We start from the raw sequence: 21741 nt of genomic DNA, 5'->3' as shown, positions 1-21741 counted from the left end.
CCTGTGCAGGAGTTGGAATCCATGATCGTTGCGGGGCCCTTTGAGCTCTGTGGTTCTGTAAGGGAGCTCCTGTCCTGTCACTGGGGTTATCCCCCTGCCATCATGTGCTGTTCCCAGTGCTGGATGTGCCACATCCCGATGGTGTCAGCCATCGCCCTCACTCGGGATGAGCTAACGGACACACTGCCTGCAATAGAGAAGGGATCAGGGCACGAGGAATCTGTCCCCAGTGCCACACACCCCGTGGGCCACCAGGCCATGCCACCAGCCCGCTGGTTTTCCCAGGATGCTGAGCCTTCCCCCTGCACAGCCTGCACACATCCCCCATGGGCAGCTTTAGGGAAGATCAGACCCTCCCACCACAGGCTCCCATCCACCTGTGTGCCCTGAACATCGCTGTCACTGTCACAAAACACCAAATGGCCACGCAGGGGTGGCTCTCATGAGGTGACAGCCCACCCAGAACCCAGGAAAGAGCGAGAGGGAGCGGGACACACCCCCTGCCCTTTGCTGTCCTGACAGCAGGGAGGATTTGGCACTGCATGAACGGGACAGGAATGTCTCTGGACACACTCACCCTTCCATTGGTCTCCCCCTTCCACCATCCCTGGTCCCCTCCAATCCTGCTGTAGATCTTCACCACGTCCCCCTCCCGCAGCGACAGCTCCCGCATGTCCCGCGCCGCGAAGTTGTACCGAGCCACCGCCGTGCCTATGACCCGGGGGGTGAACACTGCCAGGGGACAAAGCACAGCGTGTTGGGAGCAGCTCCACACCGGCTGAAGCCTGGGGAAAGCTTGGCGAGGTTCAACCTGGGTTTTCCAGCATGGTACCAAGAGCTGGAGCTGCTGGGATGGAGGGGTGGCATCGCCTGAGCTGCTCGGCTTCGCAAGGGTGGAATGGTCGGGGTTAAACTGGATTCCTGCTGGGCTTTGAAGGGTTCTGTGGGTTTGGGAAGCCCCTCTCCGCTGGTCAGGGGCTTGGTGGGGATCACTGGGGTGAAGGGTACTTTTGTGAGGTGGTAAAAGAAAGGATTTTATAGGAATATACAGTCTTCAACAATGAAATCACGGAAAAATCCTGTTCAGCTCTCAATCTCAGGTCTGGGAGATTGCCTTGTGGAGCTGCCACCCAGCTCCCAGCACCTGATGGAGCCACCTGGTCAAAAGGCTTTGTAAATCAACTGGGACGTAAGGTACCTCAAAAATGGAGTTATTGGGAATGGATTCTCCCAGAGGTGTTGAGCAAATCCCGTGTGCTTTGCCATGAGGTGCAACAAGCTCCTAACCTGGAACCTCCCTGCTCCTGTCCCTTCCTGTCTTGGGAACTTCATCCCATTACTGACCACATGGTGCCAAACCCTACCACTGACCAGCACCTTGTGATGAGGAGATGACCCCAGGAACCATCCTGGGAGCCGACCTCTGCCAGCACCAGCACAGCCCCAGCCCCACAGATCTCCATCACTTCAGGCAGGGGATGCTCAGGGGACGCACAAGGAGGGGGGGAAGGCAGGGGCAGCACTCAGCATTCCTGCCCCAAGGTCTGGGCAGAGGGAAAAAGGCTGGAGAGCAACAGTGGGAGGGATGGGATGGGCAGAGGAGCAGAAAAATGCACTTTCTCTGCAGTTTGCAAAAAAAGAAATAAACATCCTGAGGGGATGCTGTGCTTCACTCCCCTCTTTGCCCCGGGATTTCCAAGGGTTAATTTCAACTGTAAAAGTGTGCAAACCAAGGTTGAACGAAGTTTGAGGCAAAGCTTTGCCCAGGTTTTCAGCTCTCGGGGTGGGAGGAGATGAGGATGGCGATGGAGGCGGTTTGGACACACAATGTGCAATCACTGGAGGGTTCATCCGGCCTGGCCATGCAGCCAGGCTGGAGAACGCACAAAAATCACGGCAGCTTTGAGCTCTGTCATCAGGACCTTGCTCAGAGCCCCTTGCTACACAGATCACTTCCTGCAATACTTTCTATGCAGTTAGAGAATCCCAAATTCCCAGATTTATGCTTGAAAAGTCAAGCGTTCTTCCCAAACACAGCACCAAGGAAGGCACAAGTGGCTTTGCTGCTGATTTTCTCTGTCCAGCCTAAAGGAGAGACTGTAAGATAAAAACTAAAACAGGAATTAAAACTGGCAGGATTTTGCTCTGATCCCATCAGTGGGGAGGATGACACCAGCCTGGAAGACATTAAATCAACGGGGTCCAAAGGCTGGGGCACCACTGCACTCTCTGCAGGGAGACCGAGCCCCAGAACACAGCTGACAGCACAGATGTGTCCCTGTCCCCTCAGCAAGGGGCTCCTGAGCAGCCTCAGATACCAGAGCTCAAAACCTGCAGGACACTGGGATGTTCTCCTGGAGGACAAGGAGGATCAGACTGGGAGAGGGTGCGATGCTGATGCTCGTTGGGTGAGACACACGGGGTAACCAGGTGGAGCTTGAAGTACATCATGAGATCCCAAAGTGCTACATCCACTTTTTTTGTTAATTTTATCCCCTTTTCTCAAACAGCAATAAGTCCATCTCCTCCCTGCCTTGATTTTGGGGAGGGGAGGGAGAGCATTTTGCTGCCAGCCAAGCCATGGTTAATTCACTGAATTATTTCAGGGGGGACCCCGCAGGTCCCACTGGTGATGGTTTTCAAGCTGGGGATGGTGGCAGGTCTCTCCAGCAGGGAGAGGCACTGGTACCTGACCAGAAGGGACTGGAGGAGCTCTGAGAAGAAAAGTTGAGGCCCTGAGGACTGAGAAAAGAAAAGTTGTAGGAAGCGCAGGAGGCTGCAAAGAGGTTAGAGAGAAACAGAAAGAGGCAGAACACGCATTAAAAAGGAAATGAAAATAAAATATTATAAGGCACAATGCTTTAAAAGCCGATGGAGGAATACAGGGCAAAGCATGCAGAGGGTCTTGTGCAGGGACTCGGAGCTGGGACAGCTGACAGAAGGTCTGGCCACAGCCCCACAGCCACTGTGGGGGCTCAAAATTCATCCTAGGCTTGTATGTAATGCAAAAAGATATTTAATCAACTTTTAAACCCTATCTTCCTTTGGTATTCTTTTTTAAATATACCACAGAGGAAAATTTTTAACATGTGTTTTTCCCCACAAAGCAGTTAATTCTGCACTCAGGCTTTTGGACAAAACATCATCTTCCATTATTGCACATTTTGCTTTCCATTTGTTTTGATTTTTTTCCTTCTTTTTTCTTTACAGACTTACCCTTTCACCCATCACCTCCATTAAAGGAGTCCCACTAGGATTCAAACCACAAGTCACACTGGAACTGGATCCATTAAAACACAAAAACCTCACGTGGGTGAGAAAGATTGGATAAATCCCACAAAGTGAGCATCACATCCCTGCTCCCAGCCAGAGTGTGGGCAAACCTCAGGGTGCAAAACCACAGGAGGGGAACCAGCCTGTCCCAGCAAAAACTGTCCCTTCAGAGAGCAGTACCAGAGAGCCCCAGCTCGGCCAGACCCCCCTGATCCCACCAAGACCCATCCTGAAAACGCCACCAGCCCAGCAGAACTTAGCTGCAAACTGAGGAACTCAAGCCCTAGAGCAAAGCTGTAAATTCCTTCATCCACTGCTCCTACAGCTGGCCGGAAGGGGCAGGTTTTCCATGACACCCAAGCTGGGCTTTACCTGGGGAGCGGGTGAAGGTCCTGGAGGTAGAGCGCTCCCGGGATTTGTAGGGATATTTCAGCGTTGTGTCCAGCTGCTTGAAGCTCTCCTTCAGCGAGTGGCTCTGGTAGTACTCGACCAGCTCCTGGCAAGGAGGGAGAGGCACCTGGCTGTCTCTGCCACCTCCTGCATGACTTTCAGGGACAGGGCATGTGATACGAGGGGGAACCAAAACCCACCAGCAAGCTTTCGAACTTCTTGGCTTCCGTGATGTGAATCCAGTTGTCCTTCTCCACCACCTTGATGTGCTTCACCTCCTCGTTGAACCTGCCAATGACAGCAAAGGCACTCAAGAAAACACAGCCACGTGGTCCAGCCCTGGCTTCTCCTCTGCCAGTGAGAAATATTGAATTATTAAATTCCTAAATGAGGAATCACTCACTTAATACTGATGGCAAAGCGCTCGGCCTCAGCCGGCCGCTCCCGGATCAGGTAGGTGCCGCTGACGTGAGACTTGAGCAGGTTGTCCGTCTGCTGCCTCTCCATGTTCCCTGCAAACCTGAGCCCAGAGGTCAATTAGTTCAATTAATTCATTAAACCAAACTCGTATCCTTAAACAGGCATGTTTTGGATAAAAAGATACTTCTTTCTTAAAGGCATGAAGGTTGGAAGGCAGAGAGAGAAATGTCCCAAATATCCCGAGCAGGAAGGAAAGTGCCCTGGGGTACACAAGAAGCTGCTGAGCCACTGAATCACACAGAGAGCAGCCTCTTCCCTTTGAGGTACCTGACACCTGGAAAATCCCACTAATTGGGAATCAGTCCCCGGGTTAATGAGGCCTCAGCAAGAGCTGGAGAGCAGGGATAATTTATATCCATGAATTCATAAACCTGGCTGGAGCTGGAGAGAACGAGCAGCAGGCAAGCCAAGCACAGCCTCTCGTGCCAAGGCAGGAGTTGCCTCCTTCCTCCCATAATCATTTTCTGGGCACAGAAAATGGGAAGAGAAACCAGCATCTCTCTTTTTGCCTCTGACCCTCTCCATCAGTGAAGAAATCCCCACAGCTGCTGCCAGGGCTTTCAACACCCCAACGCCACCGTGGCAGCTGCTCCACAGCCACAGGCGAGGCAAGATACAGAGCACTGCTGGTCTGCATTTGGAATTCCTTGCTGGAGTGGATTCCTGAGGAGGTAACCACCGAAAGGCAAGGCTGCTTTGTCTTCCTGCCCACTCACCACGGGTACGCCGTGTAGTCGATCTCCCGCGAGGGCGGTCGGCTGTTGGGGGGCTGCAAATTGAGAATGGCTCATTAGTGATGAACCAGCAGCTCCTCGGGCTGTGGATCATGTGTGGGATGCTCCTCTCCACGGGAGGCTTCCCTCTGCCAAGCTGTTCCTGGATTCTGGGCTTGGGCGGCGGAGGGCAGTGTTGTAGCTGAGCATTCGCCTCCCAGCTCCCAGCTGGGATGAGCAGGCTGTGTTTGTTCATTTACCTGAGTGGTTTTTAATTGGGAAGCAGCTGACAACATTACAGCAAGCAGCTAAAAGCAATTAAAATAAACCAAATGCAGTTTTCCTGCACTGGGCCTGATTTCAAGCACTCTGACCCGAGTCAGCCCTGCGGAGAAGGAACAGAGTCTGGACGTGATCACACCAACCCCAGCCTTGGGAACAGGGCTGGGACTCCCTGACCTGACCCCTGCACCCATGGGATGAGGGATCCACCTCCCCTATGAGGCAGAGGCCTCACTGAAGGTCCAGGGAAGGACTGAGGTCTCGAGGAGAAGGCTGAGGAGAGTGACAGGGACAACCCCAGCACCTGCACCCCCCCTGGCACTCCCAGCTCCATCTCCTCTCTGGCACTTACCCTGGCATCCACGGGGCAGGGTTTCACTGAGGAGCTGGGGAAATAACCCGACTTCTTCGTCTGCAGCAGCCTCCCCTGCAAAGCCAAGCTGGGCATCAGCCTGGGGCGGGCACTGGGAGCACTGGTGTCACTGTGGGTGGGGACAGGCCCCAACCCGCCTCCCAACCCCCAGCACACCCCTGCACCAGGAAAACCCACAAATAAAAGGGATAATGCAGAAGTCACTGGTTTAAAACTTTGCAGGAGTTTCCCAAGGGGAATTGCTCTCACCTCCCACCACGGTGAGTCGGGGTCCCCCCTCAGCAGCTCAATCACATCCCCAATTTGAAAGGTCAGCACTGGCTTCCCAGGAGGGGCTGGGTTACCATGGTAATTCTGAACCGCCACCATTTTAGGACCTGGCAGAGAAGCAAAACAGTTTCACAGCCTCGTCCCTGCTGAAAAAAAACCCAAACAAAACCACCCCTCCTGAAGCCTGTAACTCCTTATCCTGTGATAAGGCAGGATTTGGGGGCAGGAAACATGAAAGCAGGGAGGAATGGTGTCCACAGTGAATGTTCTTGGCTCCTGCAGTTCCATGGATGATTGAGCTCCCTGAGCAAAAATAAACCCAGGCAGGACCGAGCTGAGCTGAAGCTCCAGCTCCCAGCCCTGCACCTGGATCTGAGCCCCACCGAGGCAGAGGAGCTCTTGCCAGGCAATGCCTGGCCAGCACCAAGCCCTGCCAGGCTCAGCAGTGACACCACGATTGCAAAAGGGACCAGGGAACACTCAGCTACCACTGAGTGTCAGCTGGACCTGGGACTCAAACGCCCCTGAAGCTCCCAGTCAAAGTCCACTTGTCTCGCCAACAACTGCACATTAAATAAACTTCCCCCACTGCACCAAACCCACAGTGTTTATCCTCAAAATGCCTCCCCACCTCTGCCTCTCCCCGCCCAGCAAGAGCACTCTGTGCTTGTTTTGTTGGGTTTTTTTTTTAACCACAAAATTGACTCAGGTTTCTTTTTGCCAGGCTTGGCTTTTCTTCCATCAGAAACAGCACAAAAACAAACTGTTCTTGTCCTCTGAGCCAGAGCTCTGTCCAGGCAAGCTTTAAACACAGGAAGGTCAAAAATTATTGCAGTAACCTCTGTGATTGATGGCCCATCAGAGGCCCTGAGCACACTGGACATGCCAGCAGGAAGATGCTCCCCATCAGCAACAAATCTCCCTGCCAGGACATGCCAGGCCTGCTCTGAAGGTTGATTTGGCACAAGGATGTTGTGCCAGGCTCTCCTTGGTCACTGGTGTGGTGGGCAGAAGCTTTACTGGCCCAGCAGGGCTGGCCAGGGGCACGAGGGCACACAAAGAAATGATGTGGCAGCAGGGACAGGAGAGCCCCCAGCGCCCCATCGCTGGCCATGAGGGTGCACAGGACCCTTCTGCAGGTCCTAAAGCTCTTTTCTGGTTTGGGAAGGAGCCTCCCCCTCCCACACACTCGGTGTTGGGGATTCCTGCAGCCACAACCTCTCCCTGCCCTCCTGTCACACAGCAATGTCCTTACCGGGTCCTGCACCAAGTGAATCCTGCAAGGAAAGAGGAAAAAGTCTCAGTGAGGACACATTAGTCTCAGTTCTCTCTACAAGCACCCACCTGATGCCACTGGGATGAGAAAACCTCTCCCCAGACCCCCCTGGTACCCCCCAGCCCTTGGTGCTCACCCCAGCTGGGTGCTGGCACCTCCTGAGGGCTCTGGTGCTGCTCAAACTGGGCCAGTCTTAGGCTGGAGAAGAGGCCACTGGTCCCCAGTCCTGTCCCACAGTTTGCTGGGACCCCTCTGAGGCCAGTGCTGGCTCTTCTCATGAGCTGCCCACACCCAGAGTGGACAAAGACACGGGGGGTGAGAAGAAGGGCCAAACCACGTACCTGCTCTGCTGAAGAACCTGCAAGAGAAATGGTGGGATAAGGGGTTAATTTAACAGGCAACAAACCCCATTTTCTACTCCTCTTGATGCTCTGAGTATCAACAGACTGGCATCAGGGTGTGAACTCGATGGAGGAAGCCCAAAGCAGAGCTGGGGTCACCTGAGTCATTTCTCTGCTCCTGGGGAGTGACTGCAGCCAGACAGGGGCATTTCCTCACTGCCACAAAGTTCTGCAGTTTTGTTTCTTCCTCCCTCCACTCCCCACCCAAAACCTCTCCAAAGCCACCCTGTGACACCCCCTGGACTGAGCATCACCAGGGTTCTGCCAAGAGTGAGCACAGGTGAGTCACAGCTTCACCCAGTTTAGACCAAGAACACAAATTTTGGCCATATTTTGGGACATCTGGGGTCAAGAGACGAGCTCTCTCCTCATCAGAAATGTTCTCCCTGCTGCAGACCATCCTGCTTTCACTGTTAAATGATGAAGAATTGATCATGTCTCTTAAATACCCATCCCCAAGAGCTGGAGCATCCCACCCACTGCACAGCGCTGCCGTGATCCTCTGCCACCCATGGCATGCAGCTCTGCATTTTGGAGGATTTCAGCTGCTTTGTCTGTTTTTTAAACCCCCAGCCAACATGAATTCCAGCCCTGGGAGGTGGGTGGGAGCACACTTGTATTGTTTTATGCATTAACAAACATCAGTGCTTTGTAGAGTGAATCTCTCAGATCGTTCACATGCAGCAACGAGCTGCTCAGAAAATGAAATAACTCACCCATCTTGCAGGGAGGAATGATCTCCAAGCACTCCTTGTGAGCACCTGCTCCACATTTGGGGCAAAGATAGCCCTGGTAGAAGGTTCCTCTGCACCAAAAAACAACAACAAAAAAGTCGGAAAATCCTAATTCAGCCTCAGCTTTGCGATTTTTCTCTCTCTGTTTTACTGCAGAACAGCAGGAAGGTTGTTGCTCACCTCAGGAACATCCTGCAGGCTTTGCAGTTGGTTGTCTTTTCAAATGTGTACATCTGGAAGTTGTGGTGATTTGCATTGGCTTTCTCTGGCTTTATGTTGGACCTGAGGGAAAGGACCTGGGGGTTATCAGCCTGTCCCCACGGGGCTGCTGGCATTTCAGTCCGAGCTTGGACACCACACAGACAGATACGAAATCCAATGTGAAAAGAGATCAGGGCTGGGTTGTGGAGAGAGGATTTTGTCCATCAACCTTCCCCTGGGACAACAGTCACGGATTTGGCCCTTGCCTGAGTCAATCATCAGCCCAGAGCTGTGGCACGGGGCTAAGCCCTGCTCTCCTCAGGACCAGGGCCTGCAGCACCTGCTCCCTCTTCACCCTCCTCCAGCCCCAGCCTGCTGCTTCCCCATGGCCCAGCACCACGGTGAGGTGTCCTTTCAAGAATCTCAGAAAGGTCTGGGTTGGAAGGGACTTTTAAATTCATCCCATTCCACCCCTGCCGGGGGCAGGGACACCTTCCACTATCCCAGGTTGTTCCAAGCCCTGTCCAACCTGGCCTTGGGCACTGCCAGGGATGAGGCATCCACAGCTTCTCTGCACCAGGGCCTCCCCACCCTCACAGGGAAGAATTCCTTCCAAATATCCCATCTCAGTGTCAGAGATAAAATCCAGTTTCAGAGCTGCTTTGGTGGGGATGCTCAGAGAATGGTTCCAAGCTCCCTCTGCACAGGAACCCATCCAGCAAGCCCACATGAGCTCCCTCATCACAGGTTTTGCTAGCAGAGCTGCTCTGCAGTGACCTGATGGCCCAAGACACTTTTCCCCCACGCCTGGGAACTGCACCCAGGGCTAGAGCAGCCATTCATGCTCACATGGCCATTTCAAACTGCTCCATCCACTTCCTCTTCATCTCCTCTGTCTTGCAGAAGAACTGGAAGCCCTGTTTGCCCTGGAGGTGGATTAGGTAGAAGCCGTACGACCACTGCAAGAGAAAAGAGAGAGCTGGTCTCAGAGCAGAACACACCACACTTCCATCCACACACCTCAGCCACTGCTCTGAGTGCCTGCCCCTGCCCTTGCTGCCGAACTGTGGCCAGGGACCAGCAGGGGAGGAGGAAGGAGAGCTCCCTGTTTCTCTAACACATCGCAGTTAGTGATGCCTGAACCGCCCCGGCGCTGTGCACTTGGGCCAAACAGGATTTCATGGTGGCAGACAAGAGAACCCGGGTTCTTCTGCTCCACTGGATCCTGCCCAGCCATTCTGTCTGTGGCTGACAGCAAGTGACAGCCCAGGAGGAACATCTGACCTGCCCACTGCACATATGCTCGGCCTGTCTGATCAGCACACTGCACACAAACACACGACAGCGAGGGGGGTGCTCCGCTTACCATTTTTCCGTGAGACTAGAAAGCATAGGAGAGCAAAGTGGAAACAGATTTCATTAAAACACAAAGCCAGCAGCATTCCCTCAGCAGCCAAGTGGCAAAACTGGCTGTTGTCACCCCAGTGGCCCTTATCCCATCTGCACCATAGCTCTTCCCATGGCATGGAAGTGGATTAAGCTAACGGGGCTCTGCTAAAGCGAGAGCTGGGAGGTTTTTCCTCCACAGCTGCAGAGTGAGCATCAAACCACAGGAAAATGATGTTCCTTCAGTGCTTCGAGTGCCAGTTTTGGTGTGCAAAACCTTTCCAGGCTCCTCCACCCCGCAGCTTGTGGGAGCAAGAACATCCTGGACTTTCCCTCCCTCCCTGCCCTCCTCTCCTGCCCATCTGATGTTTGCTCCCTGACACTGGGCCAGAAAGCAGGGAGCAGCTTCCTCCCTCCTAACTCCAACCATCCCAGCCTCCTCAGGGCTGTTCTGCCAGGACAGAGGTCAAGGATCCAGCCCAGCCCCACGTTAATAAACAGTTCCCAATGCTCTTTAAGGCTGCCCTGAAAGTTGAGCGTTTTTTTTCCAGCTTTTTGCGAGCCCTGTTTCTATTTTAAAAGGCTAATGGGAACATACTACCCTGAAACAGCTCCAAAATGCTCTCCAGAGCTAATCCCTGGTTCACCTACCTTCTTAATGTCCTTGTTATTCATGGGGTCATCAGTCATCTTGTGGAAGAGCAGCTCAATAATTTCCTTCAGCTCATAATTGTATCCTTTCCTCTTGCAGACGATCACCACTTTATCAAATAAAAATAAATACCTGCCCAAAGCAAGCACATAAACAAGCAACCCAGTCAAACACCTCATTAAAAAATCCAAGGGGAAGGATTTGGAAAGCTCTGCAGAGCTCCCCAGCCAGCGCTGTTCAGTGCCCGGCCCCTGCTGTGATTTCACAGCGATGCTGGGCTATGTCAGTGAAATTCCAGGCAGTAATTAAATAAATGAGCTCAAGGAGAATTGCTAAATGAGGGCACATTTAGTGTGGGGACATTCTGCTGCCACTCACCTGTCCTGCTTGGTGTGGTTGACTATGGAGCGCACCTTCAGCTCCCCGTCGATCTTCGGCCTCCCAAACTCCTCCAGCTTCACTTGCTGCAGGAAGCAAAGCAGCGCTCAGACCCACAGCCAGGCCTGGAACGATGCTTTTGGGAAGCCCAAAGCTGCCTTCATCCAACCCCCTAGCCCTGCATCAGACTGCCAAAGCTCCTGGGAGTGGCATCACCCTCAGCAAGGGGAGGGAGGATGCTCCAAGGGGAGCCTGGGCATGAACACAGGTACAGGACCCCAGGAAATCCCTGGAGCTCCAGCACTGGTGCCCCAGGGCAAGGCTCAGCAGTCCAAGCACGTTTGCAATCCCCTCCCACCTCCAATAAGCTATTTTTCAGAGGTTTCCACAATAATTAAGGATTTTGTCCCTGTTAAATAACCATCCATTAAAAGCTCATCGTTTCCAAATGAAGTCAAGGCTTGAAGTCCCCAAACCCAGCGCCCCTCCAGGTCTGCTGATGCACAACAATGGGGCTGAGTGTTTGACACCTCTGGAGTTTGGAGGATGAGTTCTCCTTAAAATTCCTGGTTGGGATTTTTGGGGATTAGGTGCCCTTTTACATGAGCCCTTCTCCTCCACTTTCAGTTTACCTCTGTCCTCTTAACAGCAAAATAAACCCTCTTTTCAAATAGAAGCCAGATAGCCAGCTTGGGGAATTTTTGAGTCCTCCCTACGCCAATAACATGAAAAGTTGGAGAAACATTTTTAGTGTAACACCAACAAGAGAAGTCACCCTCCACCACAGCCAAAGCAGCTTTGTGATGGAGCATCCACCTCTGAACCATCAGCAAAACATGAGAGAGTCGTGTCTGAACACATGGGGATCTTTCAGCACATCAGAATAAGTAGTAATTGCCCAAAAAAGCAAATATGTTAATAACAGTCAGACTAAATTGGGTTCAATATTTTCCAGCTTACCAGGTTTTCTATAGAGCTCTGAAATTCACTTATTTTCTTCAAAGTCTCTTTGTCCCTCTTGACTTCATTGATGTACATGGCCAAGTCCTTAAAAAAAAGGGTGAATATTGATTTTTACTTGACCAGTACCTTACCCAGGAGCACAAACACGAGCCTGGCTCCCTGAATCCCTCAGGAACCTGAGCAGGACTCCAGGGCAGCCTGGGACAGGTGAGGCTGTTGGTGCTCCCAGCGCTGAGCCAGGCAGGTGCTGCAATGTTTTCCATTTCCCAGAAGATGGCAATGCGTGAATCCATGGCAATGCGTGAATCCAGCGCAGCACAGCCATCCCAAACCCCAAATTTGTATCCATCAAAGAGAAAGAACCATCCCTTCCACTGGAACAACTTCTTGTACCTTTCAGAGTGGATTTGCTGTGCCTGTTTGCTTCTTATCTGCTCCCTCCTTGACCTCAACAACGGCTCTTGTCAACTTGGATTAAATCTGAGCAGAGGATTCTTTAAGACATCCCCCCCGGGTCAGACCTTGCTCAGCTCCCCAACACAAGAGGGGTTAATCACAGCCCATAATCGCAGATCTACGTGACAATACTTGTAACATCACTGAGACAGGGACGGCAGGGGTGCTGATGAGGAATGACACAACTAAAAGCCTTCTGAAACAGGGAAACACAATCCCAAGGAAACACAATCCCAGGATCAACCACGACTTCAGACAACAATGTGCAAACGTTGGCTCTGGAATTTCACTGGGAGCTGCCTTTCCCCCACCATCACTGGGGACTTGGTACTGCATTCTCAGGCAGAGGGTTGGTACCTGCACCAAAAAAACCCCACCACAAACGATTGTTTTGGTGCAAATCCTGCCCTTACCTTGCAAAATCAACTATTCAAGCAAAATAAAAGGGAGCTGAATCCCTTTGGGAATGTCACTCCATCCACCCCCCTACACAGCTCTCGCCCAGACAGCAGCAATGTCTGCTGCCTGCCAGCACAGCAGACAGAAAGGCTGGACTTGTGATGAAAGACATCACTTGCAAGTTAAGCCTTGGTTTACAGATCAATTAAAACCAAACTGAATGGCTCCCAAAGCCCCCCGAGCCCAGCGTGGTCAGAACTGCTCCCACACTCTCCTGGTGATGGGAAGGAGAAGAGAGAAACCTCCCTGATGGTTATCAGTGTCTTCCTGCAAAAATTGCTGAGTCTGCAGCAGAGCCAGAGCAAATACACATTTCTTTTTCAGCAGTGGTGCTGGGTGATGAGGCCACGAGCGGGGTTTAGCTGCTGTCACCAGGTCCAGCGTTCATCTGAGGCCACAGCAGTGGGCTGGGAATGCAACATCCTTCAAACAACCTCAACTCTACAGCGAGCCACACAGCAGCTCTGGATCCGTGGGCTGGCAGGGGTAATGGCTGGAAAGGTCACCCAACTTATGTAAGTGCCAGGAAATGCAGCGCCGAGGTGGAAAACAAAGTGACTGCGAGCACAGGGATGAATCCCGAGGTGCTCTCCAGTGGAAAAAACTGGAGTTAATGAGCATCCTCCATCCAGTCAGGTTCTGCTGACAAGGGATGTGGTGTGAATGTGTGTGTGGGGAGACACATCTGAGATTTGGATGACTCTATGATCCTATGATTTTATTTCTTGTTCTCCTGAGATTTTGGGGGCTTCAGCTAAAAGTTGAAAACAAAACTTTAAACAAAGCAAACTGTTGATGCCAAAAGAAATCAACTGTTGAAAAAACATCTTCGTTTTGATTAAAAAAAAAAAAAGGTGGATTAAAGGATTCCCACCCAGCACCTGGCTAACAGCACACAGGGAACGCTCCACACACGCAGGCTCTCATTGCTGCCATGCTCCCTGACTTGCTGATACCTTCTGGAGCTCCTCCAAACCCCTCCCAGTGAGAACAAGAGCCGGATCTGGCACAGCCTCCGTGCACACAACAGCAATCAGGGAGAAGTCATAATTTGTCAACAAACCCCAGCTCCCCCAGCTGCCGGGGGAGGGGGACAGCGGTGACAACGGATCTGTTGTGAGGCCGTAGCATCACACGGCAATCAATACACACAGGTGTGGCCAAAAGGAGGAGACCTTGCCTTGCCTCGAGCTGTTCCTGGCTGGTTTTTCCATCCAAGTGTTTGTTTCACATAGCAGAGGGATCCTGAGCTCAGCTGCACCCCAAACCCAGCACAGCCCTCTCGCCACTCTCACCCTCCTGTACCTGCATTGCCTCCAGAGCCTCCTTCAGCTGCTGCTTCTCTGGCCGGTCTGAGGAATGGCTGAGCAGCTCCTGAAAAAGTATAAATGAATGAAAATGAAGAGTTTGGATGTGCTAGGAAAGATGCCCAGACCCTGCTTGCACCGGGCAGGGTCTGCCTGAGTGTTGGCAGGATGGTGACAGGGGCGTCAGGGTGGTTGCAGGTATTCCAAGAGTGACTGGAAGGATGCCAGGGAGGTGGCAGGGATGCCTGGGTGACAGCAGGGATACCAGGGAGGTGGCAGGGATGCAGGGATGCCCGGGCAAGCAGCTGTGGCCAGAGGACAGGGAACACACCGAGGGCTGCTGCTTGAGAGATCTGTTACATGGAGCTGACGGGAGGAATTTCACACATAATCAGATTATGTGCAAGCTTATTTTATATTCATTAAGTGCCTCTCATGGATAACAAGTGCAGAATTATCCTGGGTCACCGTACTTTAGGAGACAGCACAAATATTATGTCATGTTAAGTGGCTCTAGTAATTATTTTATTTGAAGGGGAATATAAACCCCAACCCTTGCTCGGCATTTGGCAAAGATTCACCCTCCACTGACAGAGGTGAAAGATGCTACAGTAGAGAGAGAAGTGCCAGTGCTGAAAACCTTACTTTTAACAGGAGATGATACTTCAAAACTCTTTGCATTGGAACCACCAGCAGATCTTGCAATTTGAATTTCCCATCCTGGACCTTTAGCGTGCATTCCTAGGAAGGAGATCAATAAACCAGCAGTGAAAAAACAACAATTTCCCACCCAAAAAAAGTCTCTAAAGTCTTGAGAATGTTTGTTTGGTTTCTGTAAACTCAGTTCTGATGCCCATGGGTTTGTGGTTCTTGCAGCCACCCAGCCAGGGCTGGGGCTCTCACCATGGAGGTTATCAAGGAATTAATCCCAGGGGCTGGACCCTAAATTACAGCCACTGCTGCCATACAAGTGAGCTACTCCAGCCTAACGAGATGCTGCTCATCAGGGCAGTGCAGGAATGCTCTCAGACCTGGGGAAATGTCAAACGAAACACATTTGCCTCAGCCACCTCCTGGCTGGGCCAAACTAAAAGCAGCTGATTTGTGAGGGGCTGGCACTGAGCAGGCAGCCTGTGGCTCTGACGAGCATTAAGTCACTAAGATGAGCTAATTGTGGTCGCAGGAAGTGTTGCCACCACTACCTTCGCCCAGACCCATTTCAGTGACGTGGCTGAGCCCTGCTGTGTGACCTGCCAGAGCTGCCACGAGGGAGGGACAGACAGGAAAAGCACTGGATGCTCCAACCTTGATGTGAGACCCAGAGAACACATTTTAAACAATTCCTAAGCGCAGTTTTATCCCTGAATTGGGTTTACACGGGGAATCAAAGCGCGTTTGCGGAAGGCGAGGTAACACGGACAGACAGCCTGGCAAATTCCGATTAGCATCAAGAGCAAAGCAGGAATTAGAGCTGGGTAAAAACAGCAGCTCGAACAATGCATCCCTTCTGGGGCTCCTTTGATTCCCTTAATACCTGGATCGGCCCCTATTCACACTGAGGAGGCCAGGGCAGGAATTCCAGAGTTTGCCTGGGGACTTGGGTTCGCCTCTGAGGGTCCCCGATGCTGCCGGTGGCTTTGGGAAACCACATGGCTCCTGGCTTGGGGATGCTCAGGGCCTGCACGACTCAAAGAACTTGTCCCAGCCAGTCCCACTCAAATAAAGTCACTGGCTTGTTTTAACTCGGAGAAACTTGGGGTGGAAGGACAGAGCATGGGTCTGGTGAGGAGATGAGGGAAAAACGAGGGGGTCGGGACAGGATAACCCCCAGCTTTGCTCTCTCTGTGCTCACACTCACAGCCCTCTCCTCTTCTGCTAAATCAAACATTCCCCAGACACCATTCTCAGCTCCAGAAAGTCCTTCCAAAACCCCTGATAAGGGGTGGGGGGCAGCACTCAGTCCCCCCGCCCGCTCACCTCCACCTTCTGCCGGACGTCCTCCCGGTTGGCAAGGAGGTGGTTCAGGGTGTTCTGGGCATATTCCATGTGGCTGCAGTACTTGCCATAAATCAGCAGCCTGGAGAGGGGGAAATCACAGGTTTAACTGGAAATGCTGGCAGTTATAGCCTGTTATAAAAGATATATAAATGTGTGTACAGCGAGAGGACCAGGCAAACAGCTCTTCCCCCATTTAACTGCTTAGCAAAGTATAAACACTCTTTTATTGTGTGGCTTTTTGACATTTAAATTTTCAGCACTTGAACATTTGGAAGTTTCCAGAACCTGTGGAGGTGATTCAGCTCATGATGAGCCAAAAGCCCAGGTGGCCAGAGCAGAGGAGCCCGTTTTTGGAGGGTTAGATGAGATAGTGGGATGAAATTCTTCCTTGTGAGCGTGGTGAGGAACTGTCAAATGTTGCCCAGAGAATTTGTGGCTGACCCTGGAAGTGTCCAAGGCCAGGTTGGACGGGGCTTGGAGCAACCTGGGACAGTGGAAGGTGTCCCTGCCCATGGCAGGGGGTGGGATGGGATGAGTTTTAAGGTCCCTTCCAACCCAAACCATTCTATGATGATTCTCTCACAGATTTTAGAAACATTCCTTCTTGAAAGAGCCACAGAGACCTAGAGGTCAAGAGCCTGGGTAATTGGGAAAAGAAGGTTGTCACAGCCTTTGGAAACACAGTGAAGCTCTGCATGGACACCCTGGGCTATAAATTTAAACACCTGACAAAAGAGAGCAGTTTTGTGGTGGATTCCCCCTTTTCCCTCACTTCTCTCATTAATCCTGCCTGACAGGTTTGGGTTTTCTCCCCCTTCCTGGCCGTTAACTGCTCTGCTGCTGCTAAGACACATCTTCCATCACACACTGCAACTCATCCATTATTTGGGGGCCTTGTCTCTCCATGGAGATGATCTGGGAGCCACTGACCCAGCGTTGCTCCATAAACATGGGACACTCACACCCCGCAGCGAAGCGAATGAAGAGATTTATGGAGCCACAGCCACGGCAGAGCCACGGCCAGTACAGATTATTCTTCCACCTTTTCCCTCTGACAACTTCTGCACAGGCACAATAATATCCACCTTGTCAGCATGGGGAGAGCTTCAAAGAGGCTTCAGGAGCATAAATTCAAACCTCTGGCTTCCAGAGAAAGAGATTTACAAACTATTTCCTTTAAAAAGCCCCTGCAAAGCCCAGGAGCAATGCATCATTTTGCCAGAATGTCTCCAAGGATGTGGAGGGAAGCAGGAGCTGTTTGTCATGGATAGATTTGACGAAGGAAGGTCTCATATTCAGGGACCAAGTGGGGACTCTGGAGGTCCATGTTCCCTCCCTGGTAGGGCAACACAGAAAGCTCACTTTCTCCTCCTCCTCGATTTCCTTGCTGTAAAATGTGGTATTCCTGACTTTCCTGATGTGACTATTTACATCAGCTTGCTCCAAACTCTTCATCCTCAAGAATCCGGCTTTGGGGACTTCTCCACGGCAAAATCCCCCTCGAGCAGCAGTTTCCCACAGCACTGAGGGCCCCAAAATCCCCATGGACTCAACAGAGCTTCAGACCCACCATCACCACCTCACAGTTGCTGTGGCTCCTTCACTCACATCTTTCCAAGGCTTTCAGGTGCTTCAGGAAGTTGTCTGCAAGCTCCCTTAGGAAGTGGGTCAGTTTGTTCACCCACCTGCATGGAACATTGATTTAAAAGCTCAAAACCAAGCCTCGTGCTCCTGCACAGCCATGGGATCTCCCTGGGCAGCAATGCCACCTCCACAACTCCTCCTGTGTCCCTTCCCTGCTCCCTGTGTCCACAGCTCGGCCCCAGGGATGGCACTGGCATGCATGGAGCTGAGCCAGGAATTAGGAGATCAAAATCACCTAAGTGAGTTTTATGAGTATTTTTTAAATTATTTGCATTCTTCTTTGGATTTTTTTTTTTTAAATTTAATCCAGAAAAAAATGTCCTTTGTAACAAGAGGCCCCAGGGATGATGGAATATGTGACCTCACGGCGTGTTATTAATGCAGATGGTATTTCTGGAGTTATTGACTTCTGAATGGCATTTCTGTGTCTAGACACTGGTTTAATCACAGTGAAATAACAGCCTGGCACCACTCCACAATGAATCACCCTTTGATTAGTATTAAGGATATTAAAGGCTTTTATCAACCTTATCTCCGTGTGCTGGGGTGCTCCTGCTTGCAGCTGCCAGAACTCGGGACCGATTCTGTTGGTGAAAGCAACTTTTACATTTATTCATCGTGCAAAAGGTGCAGGATGAGCTCTGTGCCAAATATGAGATTCTTTAAGAGTGAGGAATCGCTTTGATCTCAGCAGGGCTGAGTCTCCCCTGCCCAGGAGTCACCCCACCACATCACAGCCCTCTGCTGCTTGCAGGAGACCACAAGAAACCCTTGAAGGCCAGTGAGGTTTTGCTCCATTCCAGCTCACCACAATCAAATCCCATCTTCATCCCCTCGAATGTGTCCCCACAAACACATTGGATATTCAGTCTCCTATGGGATGCTGAGCTCAAGAAAAATCCAGGTGCAGCCAGGGGCTTGCAGGAACAAGGATCCACGGGAGCCACACGGCTGAGCCTGGTTGGTCACAGGGGAGATGTCCCAGCCTCTGCCCTGGGTGACCTGACACAGTTGTGGATGGATTTGGCTGCTTAATGTCAGCACTGAGGGATGTTTCAGCTGCCTGAGAGCATTTTGCTGTGGAGGATGCAAACCTGGGCTGCTGTGAAAGGCATTGCTGGAATCATAGAATTATTAAGGTGGAAAAAGACCTCTAAGACCACTGAGTCCAACCACTGCCAAGCACTGCCACATGTCCCTAAGCACCACAGGTACACATTTTTTGGACACTTCCAGGGCTGGTGACCCCACCACTTCCCTGGGCAGCCTGTTCAAGTGCTTGACAACCCTTCCAGTGAAAGAATTTTCACTAATATCCAATCTAAACCTCCCCTGGTGGAACTTGAGGCCATTTCCTCTTGTCCTGTTGTTGTTACTTGGGAGAAAAAACAGATCCCCACCTGGCTCCAACCTCCTTTCAGGCAGTAGGAGAGAGTGAGAAGGCAGAGAGTAACAAGAGGTCTGTTTCAATCTCTGGAAATATTAACCCAAATCTGTTAAAACTGGAGCAGCCTGAAGCCAGGAATTCCTTTACCTCTCTTTGAATTCCAGGAACACTTTTGCCAGGCTGCTTCCTCCAGACATCATTGAGACATCGATGGCTCTCAGGAAACTGAAGTGCACTTTAATTAGGTCCTAAAACCAAGCAACAGTCAATACTTCAAACAAATTCAAAGCAAGTGGGCAAACAGAGCCTAAAGAAATACACATCCACTCCTTCATCAGGCAGGGTTTTTCCCTCTTTTAGGTGTTTTTAAAGGAAGTTATTCTAGTGGGATGCAGCCCTGACTGGCCTGGAGGACAGGGGTGTAATTCTTCTGAGGTTACACAGTGAGAAACGCCCCACCATGGGGGAGGGAGGAGTGGAGGAAGTGCCAAGTTTGGACCCAAACCCTGTGCAAACCAGAGTAGAAACAAATCCCTTCATCACCCTGTGCCCAAACCAGCTAAACCAGCTAAAACCCACAGCCCCAGCCCTGGAACATCCACTGGACAGAATTTTTTCCTTACCTAGACTTCATATATTCCCCACCTCTAAAACTGAGTGTTAAAGAATATCTCCTGAACCAGTTTAAGCTCCACAGCACATGAAAAGCTGAAGCTCTCCAGGTGAATGCACAAATCTAACAGGAAATCAGAAAACCTCCTCCTAAGCAGGGAGAGGGCTGAGCTGCTGTGAAAAGAACGAAGATTTAAGGCACAATGCCCACGATGTTACCTCCAAATTGATAAAAATAGCTTCCATATCTTGGGGAGTCAGTACCAGCCTCAGGGGGTTCATATAGTTCTGCAAGAGGGAAATGGAAAAAGGGATTGAGGTACTGGAGAGGAGGCAACAAGGAGGGGGGTTTGGACAAGGGATTTGTATTTTCTGCTTCACCAGTTGAGTTTACCTGGGCAGGTTTTAATGAGTTTAAGCACTTGCAAAAGCAGAGAACGACCAGGGAGAGAAGTGGGAGGCAGGAATTGCCATGAGTGCATCATCCCCAAGCTCCCCTTGGCTCCCACGGCACTTCCAGGGGTGGGAAGGTGCAAGACTCTGCTGTGGGTGCCCACAGCCCCCTCCCCTGCTAAACCTGCAACAGGGGGGTGAAATGCACTCAGCTTGCTGCAGTCCTTGGCTGCACTGAAGCATCTTCCCAGCTCTTTATCTGCCTGGAATTTTGCCCTTGAGAAGGCACCGATGATGTGATTACAGGGGCAATGCCTTTCTGAACAAATCCATATTAATAGGAACATCTACGTGACTTGGGACTGCAAAAAAACCCCAAATACAGCACACCCAAGATGGGAATTTCCACCCATAACACCACCAGGACCTGCAAAGCCTTTGCAAGCTTTAATTGATATGAAAGCAATAATTTAACTCTTCCTTTCTACTGAGCCAGAGGGCTGTGGCTGTTTCCAAGGAACAAGGGTTCCTTGCAGACATAAATGACACACTTATTGGGACATTTTCCTGGAAAATGGGAACTGTTATTCCTTTTCCCCAGTTTTGCTCACAGCTTTTCGGGGGAACTTCCAGCAGACAGAGGGAAAGAATGGGAAAAGGGGAGGAAACAAAAGCATCAGGGTGATTAGAAATGGCAGCTTGATTTTCACTATTGTTCTTCCTTCCTTTCCTCGGAGCAGGAGCCACCTCCAGGCTCCATCCACGACTCCGCCGCCGCCTCGCTGAGCTGTTCGCTTTTATTTGTTTTTAAAAGAAAGGCACCACAATAATTCATCAAAACCAATTAAAACCCCGCAAATTTAGGCAGCAGAATGTTACTTTTAATCCAATTAGCTTCAACGGCAAGTCAGCACAGCTTCAGCACTTTCGAAAAGCACGCGGAATAAAGGAATTATTCTGTGGCAATCAGAGTGATAAGAGATATCTGCAAACACAGCTCTTATCAGCAAACCCGGCCTGGCTGAGTGAGGAGTGGGAGAGTCTCACGCCAGGGTAGGGGGGACACAGCAGGAGGGTTTTAGGCCTGGTTCTAACCTGCAGCAATCAGAAAAAAGGATGCTGGGTTTGGCTCCTACAGGCTGCACATTTGTGCTTGTCAGCCTGGGTGTTGTGGATCCCCCTCCTCTCCCGGTTTCCATGTGGATGCCTCGATCCTGCCTCCTCATATCTGCCAGCTCCGGGAGCAAGGACCAACCTGGCACAGTTAATGTGGGATCCAGGGCTGGTGGGGAAGGGGAGGCTGTGGAAAAGAGGGCTCAGTTCTTACCTTTTCTATGTCTTCAAGTGTTTTGTAGTATTTGGCCTCAGTTTCTTGGATTTCCAGCAAACAGCAATTCCTTTTGTCATCTTCTGTCATTCCCATTTTCTAGGGAAAGGAAAAGTAAGACATGGTCAGATACACCTAAGGGTGGTCCAGAAACCTGGTGGGGCTCCACTTCAGCCTCCAGCAACCAAGTTTGGAAAGTCAGGAGAGAACCACTACTGGTTTGTGTTAAAGGGAACTATTTTTACCCAAAAAAAGTAAGGAGGAATCCTGGCTGTGTTATTAAATATGTTTCAACATGGAAAACACTGCGTTTTTTCCATTTAGTACAGCCACACCACCGAAGACTATCAGCTAAAGAAGAAGAATAAGAGATAAAGGTTGGTTTT

The 21741-nt window shown here is 51.1% G+C and overlaps 1 protein-coding gene across 1 annotated transcript in view; it reads right to left on the bottom strand.

The window, feature by feature from the left end:
• The window catches only part of VAV2 (vav guanine nucleotide exchange factor 2), a 124002-nt gene that overhangs the window by 2730 nt on the left and 99531 nt on the right, over nucleotides 1–21741 (bottom strand). The window contains 23 exon segments of the mRNA XM_010398008.3: nucleotides 578–732; nucleotides 2690–2776; nucleotides 3646–3769; nucleotides 3864–3951; nucleotides 4067–4183; nucleotides 4860–4912; nucleotides 5491–5565; nucleotides 5761–5888; nucleotides 7037–7058; nucleotides 7399–7415; nucleotides 8175–8263; nucleotides 8373–8474; nucleotides 9243–9352; nucleotides 9760–9774; nucleotides 10431–10563; nucleotides 10810–10895; nucleotides 11770–11856; nucleotides 13993–14061; nucleotides 14640–14735; nucleotides 15972–16071; nucleotides 19171–19271; nucleotides 19855–19923; nucleotides 21356–21454. Coding sequence (XP_010396310.2) covers nucleotides 578–732; nucleotides 2690–2776; nucleotides 3646–3769; nucleotides 3864–3951; nucleotides 4067–4183; nucleotides 4860–4912; nucleotides 5491–5565; nucleotides 5761–5888; nucleotides 7037–7058; nucleotides 7399–7415; nucleotides 8175–8263; nucleotides 8373–8474; nucleotides 9243–9352; nucleotides 9760–9774; nucleotides 10431–10563; nucleotides 10810–10895; nucleotides 11770–11856; nucleotides 13993–14061; nucleotides 14640–14735; nucleotides 15972–16071; nucleotides 19171–19271; nucleotides 19855–19923; nucleotides 21356–21454 — 2022 coding nt within the window.

Source organism: Corvus cornix, chromosome 17, assembly GCF_000738735.6.
Source record: "Corvus cornix cornix isolate S_Up_H32 chromosome 17, ASM73873v5, whole genome shotgun sequence".
In the NCBI taxonomy this organism is placed as follows: Eukaryota; Metazoa; Chordata; class Aves; order Passeriformes; family Corvidae; genus Corvus; species Corvus cornix.
The sequence above is the reverse complement of the archived record's forward strand: the minus strand, read 5'-3'. Positions and strand labels throughout refer to the sequence as shown.